Genomic DNA, 25,361 nt, shown 5'->3' on the forward strand with positions numbered 1-25,361 from the left:
TCCAAATGCGATGCAGAATTTGCTCTCATCCGAAAAGAGGACTTTTGACCGTTGAGCAATAGACCAGTTATTTTTTTCTTTAGCCCAGGTAAGATGCTTCTGACGTTGTTTTTTTGTTCAGGAGTGGCTTGACAAGAGGAATACGACATTTAAAGCCCATTTCACAGATTTGTCTCTTGATGCACTCACCCCAGCCTCAGTCCAGTCATTGTGAAGCTCTCCAACACTTTTGAAAGGCCTTTTGCGCACAATCCTCTCCAGGCTGTGGTCATCCCTGCTGCTTGTGCACCTTTCCTTCCACACTTTGCCCTTCCAGTTAACTTTCTATCTTTAAGTTGAATTACTGAAATAAATGAACTTTTGCACGATATTCAAATTTTCTAAGCACTTATTTAGACAAACGTATACACATATACACACACTCAAACAAACTCATACACGTAAGAAAGAGATAGACGAAGGTTGTGCATGGCTAGGCCAATCAAAGCAATGATCACACACGGCCACTTTTATCCGAAGTGACTTCCATTGAAGAGGGACACCATTCAGGAGCAGTGGCTTGCTCTGTGGGCATTTGGGATCGAACCCGGTTCCAGTGTTCCCAGTTCCAGTGTAGTGCCACTGCCTAGGGAATCCAACTTGCTACTCCACTACCCTCTGATTTTATATTTATATTGCTCACATTTTGCAAACAATCAAAATTGCATCTAGTTATTAAAGTAAACAAACAGGCCTATTATGTACAGAGATGTGCACCCTCATCATCACAGGAAGGATGAAGGTGTTAACTCTGCCAGTGTGAAGTGGTCTGTTATCCAAGGCTTGTCCTAATAGGGGTGCTGGTTAATGGATTTAGCCCTGATTACTCCTGTTAAATGTTTATTTTATATTTCAAGTGTTCTTTTCCCAGCCTCACCAAGGTACAACCAATAATAATCGGACTCACAGCAGGGCCTCACAAACACGCTAGCTCTATACCTCTCTCTCTCTCTCGCTCTCTTTCGCTCGCTCTCTCTCGCTCTCTCTCTTTCGCTCTCTCTCGCTCGGTCTCTCTCTCCCGCTCGGTCTCTCTCTCTCGCTCGGTCTCTCACCCTCGCTCTTTCTCCCTCTCTGAAAAAATGTCCGTCCTCCAAATCATCAGCCTGTTTTTCTCAAAGCCCAGTTCTGGGGGGACTTTTAAAAATAAATGGCCTAGAAAGAATCAATACACATCCCTGCGATTACGAACAACAACCCCAGCGGACACTGACTGCCGTTTTCCACACTATCCATCCCCTGGCTGCCTCAGCCAGCGACCACATTCCAGCCCCTACCCAAGCGACCATGACCCTAACACTCCCCCCGCTACGATGCATTGTGAGGACCTCGTGTTTACTGCTGCGCTGCTTTTACACCTACTGGTGTCGTAGTCGTACTCATTTGGTCATTTGTTGTTGTTGTTGTTCCCGTTTGTGCACAGGACAAGTGCCTCCTCCTAGTGTGTGTGGTTTGAAGTGGGCCTTTCACCAGCCCTGTTAACGCATTGATCGGCCCACGCGATCCCCCCCTGTGGTCCCCTGAGGCCCGGTCCTCATGAATACATTACAACTGGGAGTGTGTTTTTGCCATGGCCTGAATCGTTTTCCCAGCGAGATTTATTTACGCAGTTCTGGGTATACAATTATGAAAGAATAACTGAAGGATTTTTCAACCTGGACCTTATTTTCCCATTATAAGGGGTCTAAGGAACTTATGCAAAGAAAAATGAAATCGAATTGAGCAAAAACTCTGCAGCTGTATTATGTGAAACGGTCTGTACTGTGATCCTTTTGGGCAGTGGCTCACGTTTAATGTAAGGTTTTGTGAAAATAGGGTACAAGTTATCATTTTTAAAGGTTTAATAGGTTATTTCTTCGGCAAGGTGTCTCTCAATCAGAACGGTAACAAAATGCGTTGTTTGTTGCGTCGTAGCGTGGGAACAGGCGGGTGGATGTCTTCACCTACATTGCCGGTGAAGTTTCCCTCTGAGGTGACATGAAGTCACCCGTGAACATGATTTCTAAGGTTTTATTCATGTGACATTTATTCACGGTAAGAAAAACAGATAACGGATAACAATCAGTGACGTATTAAATAATGGGGTAGGCCAGCGTGTTATCTGTTCTCAGAGCAATCATACAAAAACGAACTCGCGCATAATAAGATTGTGCTTGTTGTGGTAGCTGACGGGGGGGGGACGGGGGGGGGTGGGGGGGCAGTAATCCCATCCCTGTCTGGCAGCAGCACTCCTCTCTTTAGATCCATCATTTGGACAATGTGTCGACACAATTGGCAAATTACTAAGTACCCTTCCATAATCAATAGCTTGACTAAATAGCTCCAACCAGACATCTCCCACGGTTCAAAATGTTCCAAATGATTAAGATAACAGTTTAGAATTGTACCGCACTAGCTCGACAACAGTAAAAGGTCTGTTGAATACAGCGAGGCCAGTGAATACAGGTTGTCCTCATTTGATACTCGGGGGGGGGGGGGGGGGGGGGGGGGATTCGGATGTTATCCTGTTGTGTTGTGACTGCAGCCACTGAGACTAGCTCCAGACTGATTGAAATCGATAGTGTTGTTCCGTGGGTGTTTTGATGAACAATGATCTGACCATTTTGGCTTCATGTATCAGAGCTGTGTTAATGTACTATGATTCATGATCCTTGTTTTAACGTTTTGAGGGTCTCTTATCACAACTGTGTTAGCTATGGTTTGACCTTCAGATTTCTGTTTCATGGATGTTTGTTTTCACCTTTTCTAATGGTCGATGTTCCACGGGTGTGTAATTGACCTCTGACCTGTGTGTACGCTATGGTTCAACCTTTCAGATTCGTGTTCCATGGGTGTGTAAATGACCTCCGACCTGTGTTTTGACCCCGCTAGGTGCACAGGGTGAAGGCCAAGGAGCTGGAAGACCTCAGGAGGAAGTACAAGGAGTCCATGGATGAGCTGGAAACGCTGCGGACCAAGGTCAGCCTCACGCGCACCCCTCTCTCTGCACCAGCGGACCTAAAACCGTCTTTAGTTTTCAAACGGCCTCCCGGCCTTTCACTCATGAACTCTGGATCACCTCTGGAGAACCGGGTCCGGAGATGATCCAGAGGGGCTCTTCCACACGTGCAACACACAGAGATAAGCCGCGTCAGAGGTGTTCACATCGCGGTGTCGGAAGGCTCACCCGCCATCTTCGCTGAATACGTTCTTCACAAAACACCACGACTACCATGTTGTAAAGAAAACACGTTTGAATACGTTTTGCGCATTCAAACCATCCTCGACAAAACACCGTGTCTACCACTGAATACGTTTTTGCGAAAACGTAATCAGCGGTAGTCGCAGTGTTTTGTTAGCAACACATCGAGGACGGCGGATGAGGCTTCCAACACCGTGATGCTGACTCTGTAGATGGAACCGCCATCAACACATCAGCCACGCCCACTCGCTGGTTGTGACTTTAACCAGGGGTCTGGCCGGGTAAACCCTGGGGAAACCCACGGCTTATTTATAGTTATTGGCACATTCTACAGATATATCTATATCACTTTACTTTATAAAATAATAAATACATATAAGTAAATCTTAAATGATGCCACCGCACGGAAATGAGCTGAAGCAGAGCTTTGGTACCCCGTTGCTCTTACTCGTTGTGGGGAATGGACTTCAGAAGGTGGTTTGATAGAAGAAAAGCCAGGAGTCACGTTAGAAAGTGCAGGGCTGTAATAGGATTTCAAAAATAATTAGAAAAATGTAAATAAGAGTAAAAACCCTTGAGCCATGAGTCCTCAATATGGCAGAGCCGACCCTTGCATTTATGCTACACTGAAATTGCACATGAGAGAGAGAGCGAGCGAGAGATACAGATGCATGGTGTATGTAACGTTGTGCTGTGTCTTCAGCTGCGGTGTCTGGAGGAGGAGCGCCCGCGCTGGGAGGAGGAGCTCCAGAAGTACAGAGAGATGATCAACAGGCAGAAGGCGGAGATCGGCCAGCAGAGAGAGAGACTGGGGGAGATCGACCGCCTGGAGGAGCAGCACCTACAGTACGCTTATCACTCACTCACGCACGCACGCACGCACGCACGCAGAGACAAACACACACACACACACATCCAGAGACAAACACACACACACACATCCAGAGACAAACACACACACACACACACATCCAGAGACAAACACACACACACACACACATCCAGAGACAAACACACACACACACATCCAGAGACAAACACACACACACACACATCCAGAGACAAACACACACACACACATCCAGAGACAAACACACACACACATCCAGAGACAAACACACACACACACATCCAGAGACAAACACACACACACATCCAGAGACAAACACACGCACACATCCAGAGACAAACACACGCACACATCCAGAGACAAACACACACACACATCCAGAGACAAACACACACACACATCCAGAGACAAACACACGCACACATCCAGAGACAAACACACACACACGCACACATCCAGAGACAAACACACACACACACACACGCACACATCCAGAGACAAACACACACACACACACGCACACATCCTGAGACAAACACACACACACACACACACACGCACACATCCAGAGACAAACACACACACACACACACACGCACACATCCAGAGACAAACACACACACACACACACGCACACGCATCCAGAGACAAACACACACACACACACACGCACACGCATCCAGAGACAAACACACATCCAGAGACACAAACAGACAAGCATCTCATCTGGGAGCAGTAGGGGTTAGACAGGTCCTTAAGTAGCTTGAAATCAAACGCCCCTAAAAAAAAAATGGGTATCCAAACCAACACAGATCACCGCCATTGATTTATCGATGAGGTATCGATGGATGGACTGCTGGACTATGTATCAGGATTAGTACTACTGATGTCAGCCGGGAGACTTCACCCGTTTGTGCAGTGAAGCGTATGACTGGTGGGGGAATTCTACTATTCAGAAAGCCCTGTATTTCTTTTTAAGTAGCCGCTCAAAAAGACATTGTGTCTTATTTTGTGGACACACTAAAACAGAGTGCGGGGGAGGGAGGGAGGGAGGGAGGGAGGGAGGGCGCCAGAGGGAGATGAAGAAAGTCATTCATTTTAAGGGAACAAAAATGAATGCACCTTTTTTTTTAAGGTACTACATGAGATGAAGGCCCTTCATCTTAGAAGGAAAGGACTAAACTCTAAGGGAATCAGAGCAGCTCTTTGCAAATCGAGTTAGCAGTAGAACAGTCTGGAGACCCGCAGCTATTAGATTCACCACAATAAAAGTCCCGCTCAGCTCTAGCTTTTAGTCTTCACAGTACAGTATGCACTCTGCAGTCATAACCTTGGCCAGTGACAGTTATTTACTCTCTGGCCACACTTGAATTGATCTGGACAGCATTAGGAGACCGTGATGTAGTCCATCGCCCTTTCTTTCCCCTTCAAAACATTATTTCAGAATGATATATTAATCCTTTGTGCAATGCACCAATCACAGAGCCAAAGTGTGTGTGTGTGTGTGTGTGTGTGTGTGTGTGTGTGTGTGTGTGTGTGTGTGTGTGTGTGTGTGTGTGTGTGTGTGTGTGTGTGTGTGTGTGTGTGTGTGTGTGTGTGTGTGTGTGTGTGTGTGTTTGGGGTGTGTGCGCGCACCCCGTACATTTCTACACTTGTACATGCGTGTAGTGAAGGGGTTTACGGTAATCCAAACAGACGTATACAGCAAGCCCTTGAAATACATATCTGCATATCTTGGCTTTCTGTGTGTTGCTGAAAGCCAACATGGCTGCCAGGATGGTCTGTGTATTAGACCAGAGTGGCATGCATTTATATTTCTGTGGCACTTTTCTAAATGCTTGAATGTTTTATATAATAACACAGAAAAAATTAGACCAAGATGGGAAGCTGGTTCGATGTTTATTCAAAGTGAAATTGTCATTTTTTAAAAGAGGCAAGCGTGCGTTCAGTGATGCTTTATCGAGAAAAGCAGAGGGGCTCTGTCCTGGATCTGTTTAGGTGGTTGGGGTTCAAGGGGGAAGGCGCCGAGACGGAGGTGTTTAGTTGCTCCGTCGGGATACCAATATAGTTGTGAGCCAATTTGACTGCCAGTTTGAAAGGTTCAAGTTACATCTGAGAAAAAAGCAGACGGGGAGGGGATGTATTTAATTGATATTGATTCTAAATCGTCCTCTTTCTCTTGACAACCCTCACGTCGTCCCAACGGCCCTGTCAAGCGTGGCTCATCCTCAACCTTTACCCACTACCCAACGGCCCTGCCCCTGTGTGAGCCCCCCCCCCACCCTGACTGTTTGTTGTGCGTCCGTCGCCCAGGGACCAGCAGGAGGTGTCTGCCCTGCAGGAGGAGTCGGGCGGGCTGAACGGGCAGATCTCGGAGCTCCAGCGCGACGTGGAGGGCAGCCGGGAGCGCGAGGCGGAGCTGCTGGGCTTCACCGAGAAGCTGAGCAGCAAGAACGCCCAGCTGCAGTCGGAGAGCAACGGCCTGCAGGGCCACCTGGACGTGCTGCGGGCCGGCGCCACCGACCTCCAGGCCCGCCTTCAGGACACCCAGGGCCTGCTGCAGGACAAGGTGAGGCCCCCCCCGGGGAGAGGTGGGGGTGGGGGTGGGGCCGGCGGGTTAGGGTTTAGTGCTGGCCGGTTGGGAATCTGAGAGGAAGTGCGACTGGCATGACCTCGTTGATGATCAAACATTAAAGACAAAATATGACAGACTAACAGAGCTTTTCTCTGTTTTGATATTCTGAAGTAGACCTACGGTCACGGCCTTTAATCTCAGAGCTTGCTCCAAGCATTCCTCCTCCTTCCCTCCCTCTGTCTGTCCCTCCTCACCGGCTCTGTTCATCACTGCCTCCCCCTCCCCCATGTCTTTTCCTCTTCATTCATCATCCATCCATTCATTCATTGTCTTCCTCTCTCTGAACCCATCCATTCTAAGGCCCAATCCCATTTCTACCCCTTACCCCTTCTCCTTACCCCTCCCCTTTGTTTTGAAGGGGTGAGGGGTAGAAATGGGATTGGGCCTAACCCTCTGTTAAATCGTCCGTCTCTCCCTCTGCACCCCCCTCTCCCTCCCTCCCTCCCTCCCCGCTGCCCCCCAGGCCCAGAGGTTGAGGCAGGAGGAGGCGCAGCGGCAGCAGGAGGTGCAGGCCCTGCAGGGGGAGCGGGCGGCGCTGCAGACGGAGGTGGGCCAGCTGAGCACGCGGCTGGGGGAGGTGAGAGACGAGCTGGTCACCCAGAAGAGGAAGCAGGCCGCCAGCATCAAGGACCTCACCAAGCAGCTCATCCAAGGTTAGCCCCAGCCCCCCATCCACTGCGCTCTTATTGTGATAGGACGACCGCCATGCTTCGTGTGATACGACCATCCCCTCGCTTCTATTGCGGTATGACTATCCTGAGCTTTTATTTTGAAGTTACTCGCCTGTGCTTTTATTTTGAAGTTACTCGCCTGTGCTTTTATTTTTACATTTTGAATGCCCTTCCATTTTACATAACTACCCCACACTTTTATCGTGTGACAACCTCTGCTCTTTGATTGTGATAGGACTACCCCACACTGTTAATTAGGGGTGTAACGGTACACAACAGTCACGGTTCGGTACGTACCTCGGTTTTGAAGTCACGGTACGGTACAGGACGGTTCGGTTCATAGTTATGGTGAAAAAACGGATTGCTTGACAGAACGAACATAAGTTTAATTAGTAACGAATTAAACACAACAGTTTTAGCTGTCGGTATGAAACATACAAATAAAATGATGCAATTCTCCAATAACCTTAACATAAAATTAATGAAAAATCCAGTTTTAATGCTCAGTCTAGGCTCTTTAAGCTGGTATGTAAACAAAGAGTTTGTAACATATTCCTGCAGCTCTCTAAAGCTCTGAAGTTCTCATAAATATAATCAATCATTAAATAAAAGTGCAACTGCAGCCTTAACTTAAATTACAGCTTATGTATTTTATAATCTATTGGTGTTTTCATTGCCTCTCGTAGGTCAGAGGCAATGAAAACACCAATAGACCTGGTGATGGCATTTGCCCGTTCTGAATTCCCAGACAGGTGTAGGGGTTGATTAAATAGTGTAGGGAGCTGGGTTTGAACGATTTGAACAACTTTTTTTCATTTTGCAGCGGTGACAGTAACACCTGGATGGTGCCGTCACGTTAAAATTGTACCGGGGGCGAAAATTTGTGCAAGTTCGATGTGTTCCCATTTGCATAGACGATCGCTGTTGAACAATGTCTGCACACAGCTTTCGACTTGTCCACTCGTCTTTCCCCATTGTGATAATTAACCTGGAATCCAAAGTTCTCCCACACTTGGGATTTAAATGACAGGGGGGCATCTTCAAGCTCCGGTTTTCTGTTGTCGCTCGCCATGCAGTTCGCTCTCAGTTCGCTAGTAGACATCAATCCACACACAGTCGCGATCGCGCTCTGCTACTGCTACTACGAGTTCGCGCACGTGCGAGCCGAGCCTAATAAGGCTAAACGGTCCGGGGGGAACTCCGACTTCAAGTTTTAAGTTCCGCACCGCAAAACAAGCCTTTACATTCGCCATATTAACGCTATGTACGCCACATTTACGGACCGCGGTACACCTCTGTAACCGCACCGAAGTGCCTGTACCGTGACGGTTCGGTTCAAATACGTGTACCGTTACACCCCTACTGTTAATGTGATCTGACTACACCCCCACTTTTATTGTGCTATGATTACCCCACCATTATGTTGTGATTTGACGTCCCCCACACTTCTGTGATCTGACTTTCCCTTCGCTTTATTGTGACATGACAACCCAAGACTTTTATTGTGATAATATTTATCAGCTCTGCTTCTGCTTATTATTCTACCCAGCACTTTAAATGTATTCAAAGATGTAATTTATATAACTCGACAGAACCCACACCAGTGATTTCCCAGTCTCTCTGCAATACCTCCAGACAGCTCGATTAAGCCAGCATATTTAAAATGTGCTTGCTGGGAAGTTTTTTTTATTTGGGCTTATCGAGGAGAAAAACGAATTGAGACACCAAACGTCTTTATCACAAACTCCAGGCACCGAGGTTCCCAAACAGCAGTAGAAAACAGCAGTGAGCGCCACGTCGAGATGGGCTGCTCCTATAATTACTGCACACACTTAAACTGCCATGAGGAAAGCACCAAATTATTCTCACCCTCGGGGCGGCCGTCTTTGAACCTTCCTGATCTTTTGACCCTGTTTGGATTGTTCTAATCGTGCTTCTTTTTTTAGAATCGAGCCTTTTCCTTTTTTTCCGACTCGCTCAGTGTTTTTATATCTCCTCCGTTCTGTACTCAGGAAGCCATTCATTACCTCGATTACTATGACCATCAGGAGGGGGGGTGACTAAAGCACTAGTGGAGATGATGAGGGGGGGGGTGGGGTTGGTAGAGCACTAGTGGAGATGAGGTGGTTAATGGCCCAGCCGCTCAGGGTGGGGGGATGGTGGTGGTGGTGGTGGTGGTGTTCTCTGTAGTAGTGATATCTTGTGATGGAATGGAGAGCACCTGAGCTACTGGGGGTCTACCCACTTGTCATGCAGGGTGCGTTGTTAGCTAGCCTGCGCTGCACAGCTAACGCTTAAGATTAGCTCGGAAGCTTTATCTCTTTCAGCTCGGAAACTTAATTCAGAAGCACTTGTGTGTATCTTTCTCCGACCCGCTCTCCCTCTCCCTCTTTCTCTCCGTCCCTCTCCCTCTGTCTCTCTCTCTCTCCCTCTCTCTCTCTCCCTCTGCCTCTACCTCCCAATTCAATTTATTGGCCTAATTTGCATGGAAAACAGACGAAATGTACATTGACCAATCATAACGATTCAATTAAATTACATAAACAAGTTAAAATGATTCATGAATAAGAATATTATGTTGTACCATATAAAAGCAGTTAGGCTTTTAATTTGAATCACACAGCTTATGAATGTGTGTCCTGAGATCTGTTTGTGTATGAAAGGCACCACAGCACACAACACGCCTGTCTGACCCAGCTCTGTTCAGTGCTGTAGCAGGAAGGGGAGCTGCTAATGTCACTAATGGAGTGCTTGTGTGGGTGCATTTGTTTGAGAGTGTGCATGCGTTTGAGTGTTTATATTTTAATGCACGTGTTTGAGTGTGTTTACGTAGGAGTTGATTTACATCCCTAGAAGCCATTCGTCCCTTGGATTAGACCGAAAGTATGTGTCTCACTCTATTTCGCTCTTTCTGCACCTCTCTCCCTCTCTGTCTCTATTTCTCTCTCTTTCTCTCTCTCTCTCTCTGTCTCTCTCTCTGTCTTTGTCTCTCTCTCCCACTCTCTCTCCCTCCCTCCCCCCCCCAGCTCACAAGAGGCTTGAGCAGGCTGACCAGAACGGGGGCTGTGACAGAGAGGGTAGCAGCATGGGCAGTCGCTCCAGTTCTTCAGGTAATACTACTTCCTGCTTCTTTGCCTACTTCCTGTTAACCCTAACCAAGTTCACACACACTCGCCCTCAAGACACGTCAAGATGGATTCAGGACAGGACTTTCATGTTTTGTTTTGTTTTGTTAAAATTGCTGACTCTGCTGCTTTCATCAGGCAATTCAAATTGGTATTATTTGTGAAGCAGTTTCCTGATTTTGTTATTTATGCGTTTGCTTTCCAGGGTATCGTTGCCGTCCTCAAGAAAATGGTTAGTCTAAAACTAGATGGAGCTGACGAGACATACGACAGTTTAGATGCTGTCGTCTTTCTCGTCGTTCATCTCTCCCTAAGTGTTCCAAGTTAGGGAAAACTAGTTAGATGTTAAAGCTTCAAATATATTTCTTTAACCTTAATAATTAAATTATTCCATTTGGTTTGTTTCAGCACACGTTGTCCTGAAGAACAGATACAATTAATTATTACAAGTAAAAGTAATTACAACTTCTGAGAATTTGCTAAATTAGAGAATGTGCAAGATTTTATCTTTCTAGCTAACCTTGTCTAAACTTTTAAAATGAAACGCTCTGCTCCTCGCCTCCTCCCTCTCCCTGTTCTCTCTAAAGCCGTCTTAAAGCTTGCATTTGAGTAGCTAAGAGAGTGAAAGTCCCATTTATTCATTTAATAACATCCACGGCCACATTCAATCGCCAGCACATCCATGTAGCCGTGGATGCTATCACATCCAAGGCTACGTTGTTGATCAAATCCTGGGCCAATCACAGATGTAGGTTGGCCAGAAAACGAGAACCCTCTAGAAAATTCTAGAATGGGATTAATCTGTTTCTCTGCAGAAACAATGAATCCTTACAAGTGGATACACAAAATAATGTCAAAGAACAAGAAAATCTTGCATATTTTAGTAAAAGTAAATAAACATTGACATTCCAGCATTAATTGTCCTATTATTCACAAGTACAACACTAGGGAGAGCGCCCTCTCTGGCAAAACACTGGTTACTGCAGCTCAGTCTGATTGGCAGAAATTGGCTGTTATGTAGTTAACTATGGCAAGGGACATCACACTACACTAATTGTGTTTGCTTCTAAATTTGGTGCAGTCTCTTGGATCTATTTCTGCGTTGCTCTACTTAGAGCTAGTCAATTATTGAGTGTGCTTGTTTGTGTGTGTGGGTAGTTAGAATAGACATTAGCCTTGGTTATGGGTATAGCAGGGTAGAGGAGGGGTGGTCTTGCCTCTGGCTGGTGAACTCTGGGTCCTGATTGGCCCTAGCTAGTGGTGGCAGGATTCTGATTGGCTGGGGACCATGGCTGTAATGGTTTCCGAGCTGTCTTGTGTATTGGTTTTAGTGGGATCCAATGCAGCACTTTTATTCCCTCTTTCCCTGTTTCATTTGTGTTTCCATTTTTTATTTATATTGAATTGATTGCCATCAATTGATATCAGAATGGTTAATTCATTTTTCATATAGTAGTTGATTATAGATACTGTATATCCTTTGGTGGACGCTTTTATTAAACTGTTTTCCAATACTGATTGAACATATTTCGTAGTATGGGTTGCCTAATTGGGAATAGAACCTCTAAACCTGGCAGTGTTCATTCTGAACTCTACTTCTGTTGATTTTTTCTTGATTACAATTTTCTACCAGTTGAGGAAATTTTAAATAGAGAACTGTACTTTCTCTATTCTCCTGTACTTTCCTTGCCTTGTGTTACCATTCAGACATTGAAATTTGTGTTTGGTGATTGATGTGGTATGATACAGGTCGCAATTGATTACCACATTTGGGTGCAGCCTTTCGTTGTCCAACAACGTCCAGCCAATCAGAGTGATGCTCTTATTCTCCTGCTCTTTCCCAGACTGGTTGGAAGTGAACATTGTTGTAGCAATGTCCATGCTACACGCCACTAAGGTGGCTGCGATTTCTTTGTCAATTTGCAGATAATGACTCATGGCCTGGTGCCATGCTGGAGATCTCCTTGAGTGTGTGTGTGTGTTGATGGCTTGTTCAACCTGTATATTGATTGCTCAATCTGCAACAGGTGTGCAACTTCACCTTGCCCCAGATGCCAATCAGTCTGACTCGGGCCAAGTGAGGCTGCTTAAACCAACCATCTGCCACACACACTCCACAATTGTATTCAGTCTATTTTCGGATCAAACTGTTTTGATTTCTCCGTTGATTGCTAAGCTTTCCTTGGGCGGCGCCACTATTCTTTGAAGGTGACATAGTATAACCCCAGGTGTGGTACATTCCCACTGCCATGTCAGAAGAGACCAATTTCAAAACGGCTTGTAATGGCTAATCACACTCACCTGGTGGTATAATATGTGACCTTTAACATCTGTAGACTTTGGCGCTCCCTGTTGATCATGAACTGAAGCTCCCTTCCCCTAGCGCTGATGGGTCCTATCATTTCCTGTTCATTTCTTGAAGAGGCTTTCAACGGGCCGGAGGCAAGCCTGATCTGCAGAGAGAAACCAAACCTCTCTGAGATCATGATGGTCTCACCATGCTAATACCTCGCCAGGGATTAATAAAGGGCCATCTTGCCCCATGTTATGCTATTATTAACCAAACGTCCCTTCCTCCCGGGCCCTTTGCGGTTCCAGGTTCCCTGAACACCCGCCCCGGCGGCGGCGGTATGGGCGGCGGCGGGGGCAGCGGCGGCGGCGGGGGCAGCGGCGGGGGCGGGGGCAGTGGCGAGGACCGCTCCCCGGAGCAGCAGCACCTGCAGACCCCGTCGGTCATGGTGGTGGACAGCTACCCCGAGGTGGACAAGACGCTGCTGGTGGAGCGCATCGTGAGGCTGCAGAAGGCCCTGGCCCGCAAGCAGGAGAAGATGGAGTTCATGGAGGACCACATCAAGCAGCTGGTGGAGGAGATCCGCAGGAAGACCAAGTGAGTGGGCCAGGAGGAGTGATGTGGAGGAGGATGTGATGAGGAGCAGGGGGCTGAGGAGATGTTGGTGGGAGGTGATAAAGGCAATGGGGTCGACCTTCAGGGAGGAGGTGAGGATGAGGCAGAGGATGAGGAGGTGATAAATAGGTGTTCGTGAGGGAGTTCTCTAGCACATCAGCGTTCGCCTTAAACTGCTGACGGACAGCGGAAGGTTGCACCACGATGAACCAGCCGCCGGGACCATTGGGGCAGGAACGCTGTGTGATTAATTGATTTCACCTACAGGGACTGCAGTCTCATTCATAAAGATGCAAATGTATGCTAATTCCCGGCTCATGTAGCAACATTGGCTAATTATTTGCAGAGGTAAGGGGGTGGAATGCAGTCTCAGGCTAATCGTGTTTTGCGTCCTCCTCCTGCTCCCCTCCTCTCCTGGGAGTGAGGCTGCAAACACTGCTCACACCTCCTTCACTCTCCCGACACTCGCCTCGCGCCATTGACAGTGTTCTCTGAATGACCTTGAGGAGCTGTTGTGGGACAGACTCGGCAAAGCCTTGCACCCTCCGCAATACGTCAACCATTCCTGCATGCACACATTCGCGCACGCAAACACACACATACACACACACACATTCACTATCTCACACACATACTCAGTCTGTGTCGCAGCCACACTCTCTCACAAACGCATACACTCTCTCTCAACACGCACACACACACACACACACACGCGTGATCGGGTGATGTAAGGAGGTATTTGAGAGGGGGCGGGATGGGGTGCGTGATGGTCAAGGGTTAAGGGTGTTTGTCTCCCGAGGTCTCTCTTAGGGGAATGGGTTCTATCTCAATGTACCAGATACGCGTCAACGGTCCATGCCCCTGAATGAGCAGAGTGTTGGACCGTGAGTCACTCTGAATGAAAGTGTCTGCTATGTGGTTGAATGGAACATGGTTGCGACTGGGGTGAAATTCTCTCGCTGAGAGTTTATTTATTTTTTTGTGTCCATCAATACTGTCCAGATCCCTCTCTCCCTCAGGGCTGGTCAACCTGAGCTCTCTCTGTCTGGGACTGGTTAACTCATCTGGTTCAATCGATGTGTACAGGGATCATCTGCTTGGCAGTTTAATAGGAATTAAAGAGGCTTTTCATTAGTATGTGTATCGGTTGAGTCTGTGCTGCCGACACACACACACACACACACACACACACACACACACACACACACACACACACACACACACACACACACACACACACACACACACACACACACACACACACACACACACACACACACACACACATTTATCCCCTGACCTTGATGTGCACACTTTCATTTTACATTTCCCTCTGGTGCTCTCGCTCTCTGTCTCGCTCTTTTTGTCTCTCTCTTGCTCTCGCTCTTATATTAATTTGTCTATATCTATATCCATCCCCCACTTCTTATCTCGGTGTTCAAACTGGTGTCAGCACTCGGTAACCCGAGGTCATGCATCGGGTGGTGGGGGTGGTGGAGGACGTGCTGCATCAAGGTTCCCGTGGCAACGCCACACCCATCACATTAATGGCCCCCGGTGAAACAACAGAGACCTGACGCAGGGCATCCTATCACCTTGTGGAGGGGACTGCAGCGGGCCAGGGGGAAGCCATGGAGGAGTGGGAACCCTAACTGTATTTATGTATTGGTTAAAGAAAAATGCATTTTCACACTTTCACAATGCTGAATGTGTCTGGATGGAGTCCTTGTTTTTTTTAAGTATTATAGAGGATACAACAGTGTGCCCTGAAAAAAAAACATCTTTCAGTTGTTCGGATAATTATATCTAGTTTCTGCTATCGGTTTGAAAGTAATTCCACCTAGAAGATCGTAAAAAAACACCTTAATGTACATGGCTTTTACTGTGGAAGGCTGGACAGGATGGGGGTCTTATCAAAACTAAATGCATGCACAGTTTAATTCGCAGTACAATGGTGTCCTCTTTGTGTGCGGTGTGTGGCGGGTCTCCTCCTTCCAGTCGTCTGGCAGCCTGCCGTCGTCTCAGACTGAAGCCTTTAGCCGTGACCTACATTGTGGCCTTTATAAAGCAAGAGGACGACTCCCCCCGGCCGACGCCGCTCTCGATATAGACCCGGGATCCGCGGCCCTCCATGTGGGTCTGTCCTTGCTGTCATCCCAGTGGGGGCGCGCTGGGTACGGCAGCCCAGGCCGTCCGTGAGACGGGCCGAGGTCAGCCCGGAGATTGGAGGGACATCAGAGGACACAAGTTAAGAAACGTCTCGTCCTATAGGAGCTCGCTGCTATTCATCTGCAGTCGCTTGTCGTTTTTTTTGCTTGAGCCATACAACCAACATAAGCTCATTAAAAGTTAACAAACCGGGATTCTTTTTATTTCTTTATATATCATAAATCTGCTTGGTCAGTCCCTGTGTTGAATGGAACAGGTATAAACTGAGTCTCTCGCCATTAATGGCCTCTCTGAGCTGCTTCTTGTTCTTTCCTTTTGGAAAAAAAACACGGACGCCCTCAGAATCCAAGCAGCTCTCTGCAGCGAGAGGCATGAGAACAGATGGGAATTTTCTGCTCGTTAGACTGGAAAATGCTTTTTCCTCATCCGAGACTCCTTAGAAGCCTTTGGGTAAACCTGCAGCTAACGATAAGTAAAGTTGTTGCACTAATCGGCTGATCATTTGGTCCCAATGATAAATAGTCACCAAAGCGCATAAAAGGTGTTCATTGTCTTGTCCGCTTGTCTGACAAGATGGCAAGTAAAAGTCAAGTGTTCATTGTATCATTTGATCAATGAATTGATTCGTCCTTTTAGCATTCGTTAAACCTGACACGGTTGGTATGAAGTCCTCTGTTTAAATGGATGAATGCAAAATCCAAAGGCTTCAGGCAAACATACAGACCTGTATGTAACATGTATGTTACACAATCATGGGCAGACATGATTGTGTTCTTATGATCTCCCGGCTAGCAGTGAACACTTGAACAGATATCGTTCAAGTGTTCGCTGAATATCGTGGAGCAGTTGTTCGCAACCCCAATCGACTTTGGGAGTGGGAGTGTACCACTATATTGTCATCAAGAGTCTTTGGCCAAAAATATATCTTAATATTAATTCACATGCAGGGCTAAGCAAAGAGTGCTCGTGCCCCCTTCACCCACAATCACTATTGCAAGAAAGCCGTGGCCAGTTGGAGACAGTCCTTGAGCTGCTTATGCTCCATCTGTGTTTGTTGACTAAACACATAAAACATTACAATGGAAAACATTACAACGGATAACAAATGATGGAAGGCACAAAACAACACTTAAAATGTGTCCCTCAACCTGCAGTGGTACACATTGACAGTGCTGTAGAGACGTGCATACATTGGCTACCCTTGAACTGATCCTGCTTACACTCGATCTGTCAACTCTACTCCCTTTCTCACTGAGCATTGGACTGTAAACAAGGAGGCACCTAAAGGATGAGGAAGTATTGGCAGATAGTGGGAGTAGCCAGGATCTAGAGTGGATCGACCGGTGACCACCCCCCTCCCCCAGGAGGCTTAAGCCATTTGAGACTGTTTAGCCGATTTGATTCTGAGAGTGGGTACATTCGGACGGAATACGTCTAATTATACTCGCGTCAAAGACATCTGGTCGTCTTTATATAATGGGAAGTTGATCGTCATTCAAATGAACACGCATATGATCCTCCTCCCCGGCAGGAAAGACCAAGCAGGCACGTAGCCCTGCCTGCCGGCTCTGGGCCCCGCCAGTGACGAAGGGAGTGCACACCTGCGGAGGCTACTCAACCGCACATAATTCAACATGATTGGAAACGTAGAGTCAGAACACCGTGACAAGTCACTCAGCGCCCATCACCGACCCTCACTGGCGCACCGAAGCACTGGGTCTGTGTCACTCAACCTTCCCTTTACAAGGAGGTGAGCAGGGCAGACCGGAACAATGCCCCGGAAATGACCCCACCCCCCAACACCCTTCTAGTCGAAAAATATTGACAGCCACTCTCTCCCTTTTGGCCGCAGTTGGAATGAGGTCAAGCAAGCGTTCTCCTGCTCTCTCTCATCCCTTTGTCGGCCGCCATCAAGGCTGGCCCAAGGGCAGATTGAGAGTCTGCATCTGGGGAAGAGATAAGGACAGTGAGCCACTTCAAAGCTATCCCCGCAGTCTCCATGTCAGCCGAGCCACCGGACCCCCCATTGGTGGGCTTTGACGTTGAGGCTGTCATTGATTGGTTCTTGTAGTTGATTTAAAGCGGCCACCATTGTACTTCCTCAGGATATGATAGGGTGTTTGACTCAGAGCGTCATGGCTCTGGGCTCCATCCCACATAACGTCAAGTCTTGGGCAAGATGCCCTAACCCCTACTTACTCAAAATCGTGTGCCAAAAACGGAATAGCAGTTGATGATTTAATTTGCGAAGCTGTGTATTGACGGAGCCCTGCGCCCCCCCCCCGTCCCCTGTCCCCCGTCAAACGATGGCATGCTCTTTAAACAGTCTTTAAATAGTCTTTGTCTGGTAAAACGTGTCCTTACTTATTTTATTTTCCATTCCCATTAGTCGTCAATTGACCCGCTCAACACACAAAGAGGAAGCCTTACGTCCATAGGTGGTGCTCACTGGTCGGACTGGTTCCATAACCGAGGGAGTGGCCTTCCTGGGGCTCAAGGCTGCATGCTTGTTTCTAACCCCTGCACGGTTTAAGGTCTGGCCTCTGCCACACAAGATAAGGAAGGTCCCCTTAGAACTCACCGGCCACCACCCCCACCTGTCCTTGCATGCTTCTCATTCCAGCGCCCCGCTTCACCTTGTTTCTTTGATTTTGTATTTGTTTAACCACAACACTGTTGCATCGGAGCTGGGGTCTCACTGGGGGACCCCAACCACAAGTGTAGTACGAGGTAAGTGTCGTTCCCTGTCTTCTGTCTGTGTGGCTGGTGCGAGTGGCTTTAGTATACTTCCTGCAATGTGCAAATTCAACGGCTAAGGTCCATTGTGGCCCGCTACGATCCTATACGATCCGATGTCTCCGCTTACCGGAGATCCACGCCCCACGATGGCGCTAGATGGATCGCGGGGATCGCAAACTACCGACAAGGTGTTGAAGAAACCTACATATGAACATATGTGCCGTTTCAATGTGATGCAACACTTACAAGACAATTTAGGTGTTTTTGCCATTGAAACTCGCCTACTAACTATTTAACAATTTTTAACACGGTCACAGAGAGCTACTCGCAAGTAGCCAGTAACACGTTGCCTGAAATAGTACATGAGATAATTGTCCACTCAGAGCGGATGTGCTGCAATGTCCCTCAATTTCAGACAGCTGCGATCAAAGCGCCCCTTTGGGTGCTAAACTCTTTGGCATGAGCAAACGTAATTTCCCTTTGCACGTGAAGTATACTCGGGCCTTAAATGTGGGATGGAGACTTCCGTCTTTGCGCTGACATAGCTAGCGGTCATGTTTCTGCTTTGCTTCTGTAGATTTCGTCCACTGTTATTATTTTTAAGTACGTCGAGTAGATGTAGCTGTATTGTGTGCAGGGATGGGGCTTTTATTTTGAAATACAAAGACCTTGCGGATTTTGAAGCATGTTGCCCCTAGAATGACCCGTCTTCCTCCCCTGTTTCTTGATAATTAGTATTTGTATGCCGTCTGTCCTATATATGGTACGCCCTTGACTGAATACATGTTGTAGAGTTTCTGCACGGATGCACAGTGGGTGACCAAAGATTTCCGATTAATGCATGGTGGTGGTTCACTCTTCACTTCTTACCACCCCTTCTGCCACAGTCCACCGCATGATAAAAAAAATCATCTGTAAAGTAACCCTGATGTTGGTTTGTGAGGAGGAGAGTAGCATGAACCCACATTCTGCTTTGCTACGCATGAGCGAGTTCCCTACTGCTACTGTTCGCTACCGACTTTTGTTGCTATTATTTGGAAACACCCTGCCCCTCTCATATATATTTGGGCTTGAAAAGGGAGGTGAATTTACAAGGCGGTGCCGGAGGAAACTGATGGTGGGTTATTGTTGTTTATGTTGCTCTGTTTGATTGGAATGGCACACTATACCACGGAGACACAGAAACAGGAAACCTACCAACACATTTATATTATAGTGACCTCTCTTATTATAGATAATAATGCTGTTGTAGGGTTCCTTAGTGTGACTGAATGGCGGCCTGGTTTGAAACGATGACCCTGCTTAATCTGCTTGTTAGCGCAGTAGGAGCTGCTGTTGTTTATCTGTTAAACTCCATGCCTCCAGCTGAGAACCCTCACCTCTGCTACACACACCCAGGCCCCAGCTCAGCTCCCTGGGCTGGCTCTGCCCCGACCATGTGGTTCTCATTGGATCTGAATACACTCACGCATGCATGTACAGACACGCCTGCATTTATACACACACACATGAGCACAAGTACAGAGACACACCGACGCCCGCACTAACATGTACACACGTTCGTGCACATGCACGCACACGCATATACATACCTCTTGACATGTAGGTATATTCACTGGAACACACTCGCACACAGTTTCACCGTCATTTATCAATGGAAGGTTGACTGAACATGAGTAAATAACGAGTAAATAAACACATTTATAAATACTAATTAATTTAGTAATTAATTTAGGACATTTAAGAATGAAAAAATAAGGCTCTATTCATCCCACCCCCTCCCTCTCTCCCCCCAGGATCCTCCAGAGCTACGTGCTGCGGGAGGAGTCGGGGGCGCTGTCCTCGGAGGCGTCGGACAACAACAAGGCGGCCCTGGGCCGGCGGGGGGGCATCATGGCCTCGCTGTACACCTCGCACCCGGCCGACGCCGGCCTCACCCTGGACCTCTCGCTGGAGATCAACCGCAAGCTGCAGGCCGTGCTGGAGGACACGCTGCTCAAGAACATCACGCTGAAGGTCGAGCGAGACGCGCACACACACACACGCACACGCACACGCGCACACTCGTGGTCGCACCCCGACTCGGCCAGTGGTTTGGTGGAGGTTAAGCCACACTCTCTCTCTGTAATTGCCAATCATGGACCCATTCACATGCACCACGGTGGCGTTATTGCGAAAAAGGCAACGCTGATTTAATTTGCATCAAGGCTGATTATTGACGGCTCGAGACTGCAAATAATTGGTTTAGCCAATCAGCAACAGGTATGCAGCCCGCCGCCCTGCGTCGTCACTCTCCACCTTAACGCGGTCTCCATGGCCGTGATACATGGGGCAGAAAACGGGGGAGGCACTTATTATTCCTCAACACTATAGTAGTCCATTACTTTCATAGATCCCTTATTCTCACTGCATATGTTGAGCCCCGTCGCGTCAGTCAAAGTGGTACTCGGTATCACTCAGTGGTGCAATTTATCTGTTCTGCTAAATTATACAGTGACGGGTTGGTTTTATAGGACACTGAAACGTGACATTCACCTGTATTTATAGTTTGCATGTATTTTATTTGTAGGACGGAGCTCTCTGTCTGCAGACAGACGTCTGCTTAATTACATACATGTTTACTTTTAATACGGCGCCTCTAATATAGACAAAATGGGATGAAGTTTCAAAAGATGACCCATATATTATTAAAGTCTAAGTGAAAGCCCCGTTTCAGCTGGAATCCGAACACGTGAGAGTTCTATGAAGGGGGTGCATGTTACGACCCATGGCAACATTAGGATACTTTTCGAGTACCGTTGTTGTTTATAAGCATTATGATGAGCGATGTTGCATATGAAATGCGACACGCACACCGTGGCGTTGTATCAGATATTTCCCAAGAAGCTTAACCCTCACTCGAACGCTGGTGCCACAGGTAAACTGCTGCTCAGGCAGAGCTTCACCATGCACACACACCATTGTGTTATACTATGTTAGGTGTCCAGGCCGCCTCGCCCCCATTGAAGGTAATAATCCTCATTGAGGAACGAGTTGTGTAAGATTAGCCTGAGGAAACCCCTTTAGATGGGTGTGTGAGTGCTAGAAGTAGAACCGATAGAATGCATTGCAGCACGATGCTAACAGTCTGTATGTATAGGAGAAGAAGAGCTCTCCTTAGTGTCTCCAACACCTGGGGGACGCTTTCCTTTTGTTTTGAGTCTCCTGGGGGCCTAGCAACATCATTAGCCTAGCCTAGCATCTGTGCTGGCAAAGTTCTGATGAAATATAACGGCATTGGAGAGCAATGATCCTACTTCTCCGTCCCATATAAGTGTTTCAGTGTTAACTCTGTGCAGCTGTGTTTAACAGCGTCTGTTCTCCTCCTCGTTCACAGGAGAACCTGCAGACGTTGGGGGCGGAGATCGAGAGGCTGATCAAACGCCAGCGAGAAACTGAATCCACCGTCCGGGGGAAGTGACATCATCGTGTCACAGGAAGGAGCAAATGAAGGACCACGGCAACTCTAGGTTTTCAAATTCCCCCCCACCCCCAATTTTTTTTTTTGCAGGAAGGAGTTTGAACTCTGGACTCTGGAATCCGCGAGGCTGAAACCCGAGCAGCTTTGAATGTCAGCGCTCATAACAGCCGCTTGTCCAATGGGATGCTTTGATTTCCCGACCGGTGGCCCCATCCCCGTAGCCCCGTCCAGCCTTTCTGACCATTCCTATCGCTTTCAGCTGGTTTTCCACCCTTCCAACGCATGTAGCTAGCTCTTCTAGCTCCAATTCCTCTCTGTCTTGAAGCGCTTGAGCGGCCATAATGAAATTAAATGTGAATGTACACTTCCAGTGCATTCTAGAAATGGTCCAAACTACCGATGAGATCTTCCCGTAGAACAGAAGAACAATTTCCATTTTTTAAATGTGCGTCTTCATCCAAGTGGAAAACCCATCGGCCAATCGCCACCTGAGCTCCAGGGTGAGTCCATGCTGGAGATGATGTCATCATTTTGCCACATTATTGTAATTATTATTTATTCCTCATCTGCTGCCAAACAACGCCTCAAGTATTTCAGAAGTCTACTTGGACAAAATCTAAAATGATTTGAAGCAGTAAAAATAAAGGCAAGAATTCATATGCACTTCAACTCCCAGAAGCCCCATGGGGACTCTAGTCAAACCATTGAAGAGTTCCCCCCCCCCCCCCCATCTGTCACTCTTGTCGTAAACCAAGGGATTTGTCTGCCCAGGGTCCTAAAGCCTGTAAGTTTGTGGCCCCTGGTGGATTGAAGTGACATCGGAGGTCCCTCACTGTGTGTTCTCCAAGCAGCCCAAGGCACTGTTTTCAAGTGTCGGAAGTCTCTTACTTTGAAAAACTCCTTTCAATGGCATACATTTAACACAAATCCAAGGTCTGAATGTACGTCTGGTCTTCAGTAGATCGATTTTGAATGTTATTTAATTTATAGAGTGACCTTTTTGTTTTAAGTTAGGTTTGAATATATTTTTTTAGTTTGTTTTGAAAATCATGTGATTCATTTTTGGGGGGCTATAAGTGCTTGTTGAGATTTTTTTATTTGATAAAAGTGGATTCCTATATTTCATATTACCAAGCCTTGATCGGGAACCCGTATATTTGGGAATTATTGTTATTAATTATCATCTACTTTCAGCAGAATTAATAATTTGTGAGATTAGCATCTTCCTCGTGATGTTAGGATCATGTTGGCAAAAACATTAGCATCATGTTAGCAACCTCATCCACATAATTTATTTAAATACCATTAGCCATACCCTTTATTAGCTATATTTAATACCCCATCGACATTGCTAGCTGCCAAATGCATCTATCCTTTATGTTCCCAGGGAAGGCCTGTGCCAAGAGTGTGACTCCCACCCACTCCATGAGTGACGTATTGTTGTCGTGCGTCTCCCCATGCCGGACCCTTAGTGAATTTAGTGTTGCGGGATAAGAGGGAAAAGAGTCCTGTTCCTCTCGAGGGACGAGGGACGGCCAATGAAGAGGAAGCCAACGGGAATGCGACCAGGGATAAAGTGCAATGCCTTTGCTTTAATAGTTCTTCTGCCCTTTTCTTGTCTCATTTTGTTGTAAATTAATCTGTAAAGTGTAATTATTTTCGTCCATGTTGTGTGTGCATGTATGGTATGTTTGTATGTATGTATGCCGTTGTGAGCGTTAGCACAGGTTACCCTTGACGGGACTGTTGGCATCCGGTTTCTGTCCGGTGCTGTGGTGAGCGGTAGCATAAGCAGAAGCGTGAGCTAGCCTGTCTGGGGCCGAAGTGTCTCTCTGGTGACGGACCCCCGCCACCAGAGGTCGTCGTGGTCGTTGGGTTTGAATGTACACGCATATCAACGCACACTGGCCGACGGTTGTGTGGATCCAGTCGCACATCCGCAGACCCACCATGTACAGGATCTGCTTTCTCTCTGGTGGTTAGGTATGTGTTCATTATGCAGTTCCCTAATGAAGCTCCACCCCCTGCGAACTGACAGCTGGTTGTGGGTTCTTAATTGATGTTCCCCACCCATATGGCTCGGGTGGGAAGGTCACCTTTCTGATGTGCTGGGATGTCTTCATCAAGCGATATCCCGCAGTCCTGAAGGGTTTATCATGTGTTTGCCTTCAGAACACACCTCCTCTACTCCAGCCTCTGAAACCATCAACGGTCCCAATGCTGAGAATCCCTTATCAAGTCGTCCATCCAACAGATTCCCCGCTCCTCCCTGGCATTTAACGATGAAGGCAAGCATTTGGGATTGGAATGTCACCTGATCTTAAGAGGAAAAGCGGTTGGAATATGGAATTCTGTCGAGACCTTCATATGTTTTGAGAATGAATCTGGTATACATATTTGATCCTTCTTGTGTGTGTATATATATGCATATATATATATATGTGTGTATATATATGTAGATAATCATGATGGATTATTACAGTCTTGCATAGTAGCAGTGCGACAAACCAAGTTATGCAACTGATGCACAGAACCGCTGTTGGGTTGGAAGCGAGTTCCTGGTTCTCTCCCTGCGTGGTAAGACTCGTGGTAAGACTGCGTGGAAACTGACGAAGCCACCGCTCGAAATCCAAGCCATGCTGCATTGTTTTGTGAAGGAATGCAAGAAAAAAAGATATTCAATGTTTGAAGTATGCGTGGGTTTGAATCTGTGACTTTAAAGAGCCACCAGACACTGACATTAAATCTGCACAGATGGCGAGCCCTCTGGTGAAACTCCGGTCATTGCAATATGATATTTTACCATATATGCCATTAAAATTAGCCAGTGCAGTACCAGCGTTTGACCAGAGGAGGCGCCCTTCATGCTGTGTGGCTTTAATTATGAAGTTTCAGTGTTTGTATACTCTTGAAAGTCCTGTCAACTGATGTCTCCTCTTCTGCCTCGTCATGATTCAGTTGTTTTGTGAGATACCCAAACTGTGATTAACAATATACTTTTGTGTGTGTGTGTATATAACCTGTACAATGCTCCTATCATTTTTAGAAATACTGATTCTGGATTAAATTTGTACATGTGGTGTTTCCAGGGAATAATAAAAATTAAAAAAAAGTCTCTTAAATCGTCTTCATCCAGTTTGATTCAAGACCCTGAACACACACACACATGAACACACAAACATGGATGCACTTGCACAAACCCCTCTAGGTCTTTGAAGCTCCTAATTTCGACTTCCCTTGTAATACTATTATGCATGTCAATGATGGCCACCATTCCTCCTAACCATCCCCGGAAGCATTGACGTGTTCATGCTCTCTCTTAATTAAGGGAGTTTCTCTTCCAGGGTTCGGGGCTATTATAAATACATGCTATTGGAGATAAACTATGATTTAAGGGCTCTACCAATTACAAAAATGTACTTCACTTCAACCAGCCAAATTTCCCCTTGGGAATATAAAGTACATTCACTTAAATTTCAGTTCTTATACATAAGAAACTGTTCAAACTAATGAACTGGGATACAGCATGCGGGCCCCTGTCCGCAGGGCCCCCCTCTGAAGGCTAACTGGGGTCTCTGCTTGAGAGTGGA

General features: G+C 47.0%; 1 protein-coding gene across 2 annotated transcripts in view; it reads left to right on the forward strand.

Annotated features, from left to right (window-relative positions):
- Positions 1 to 24,893, forward strand: part of ccdc186 (coiled-coil domain-containing protein 186) — a 43,388-nt gene extending 18,495 nt beyond the window's left edge. The window contains exons 9-17 of one of the 2 annotated variants that reach the window (XM_060036445.1): positions 2,908 to 2,994; positions 3,921 to 4,063; positions 6,381 to 6,636; positions 7,166 to 7,355; positions 10,400 to 10,483; positions 10,704 to 10,730; positions 13,097 to 13,385; positions 20,108 to 20,327; positions 21,688 to 24,893. In XM_060036445.1, coding sequence (XP_059892428.1) covers positions 2,908 to 2,994; positions 3,921 to 4,063; positions 6,381 to 6,636; positions 7,166 to 7,355; positions 10,400 to 10,483; positions 10,704 to 10,730; positions 13,097 to 13,385; positions 20,108 to 20,327; positions 21,688 to 21,771 — 1,380 coding nt within the window. In that variant the 3' untranslated portion in view covers positions 21,772 to 24,893. The remainder of the gene's footprint in view (positions 1 to 2,907; positions 2,995 to 3,920; positions 4,064 to 6,380; positions 6,637 to 7,165; positions 7,356 to 10,399; positions 10,484 to 10,703; positions 10,731 to 13,096; positions 13,386 to 20,107; positions 20,328 to 21,687) is intronic. The other variant, XM_060036446.1, reaches the window with a different exon arrangement.
- The last annotated feature ends 468 nt before the right edge of the window (positions 24,894 to 25,361 follow it).

Source organism: Gadus macrocephalus, chromosome 18 (genome assembly GCF_031168955.1).
Source record: "Gadus macrocephalus chromosome 18, ASM3116895v1".
NCBI lineage: Eukaryota > Metazoa > Chordata > Actinopteri > Gadiformes > Gadidae > Gadus > Gadus macrocephalus.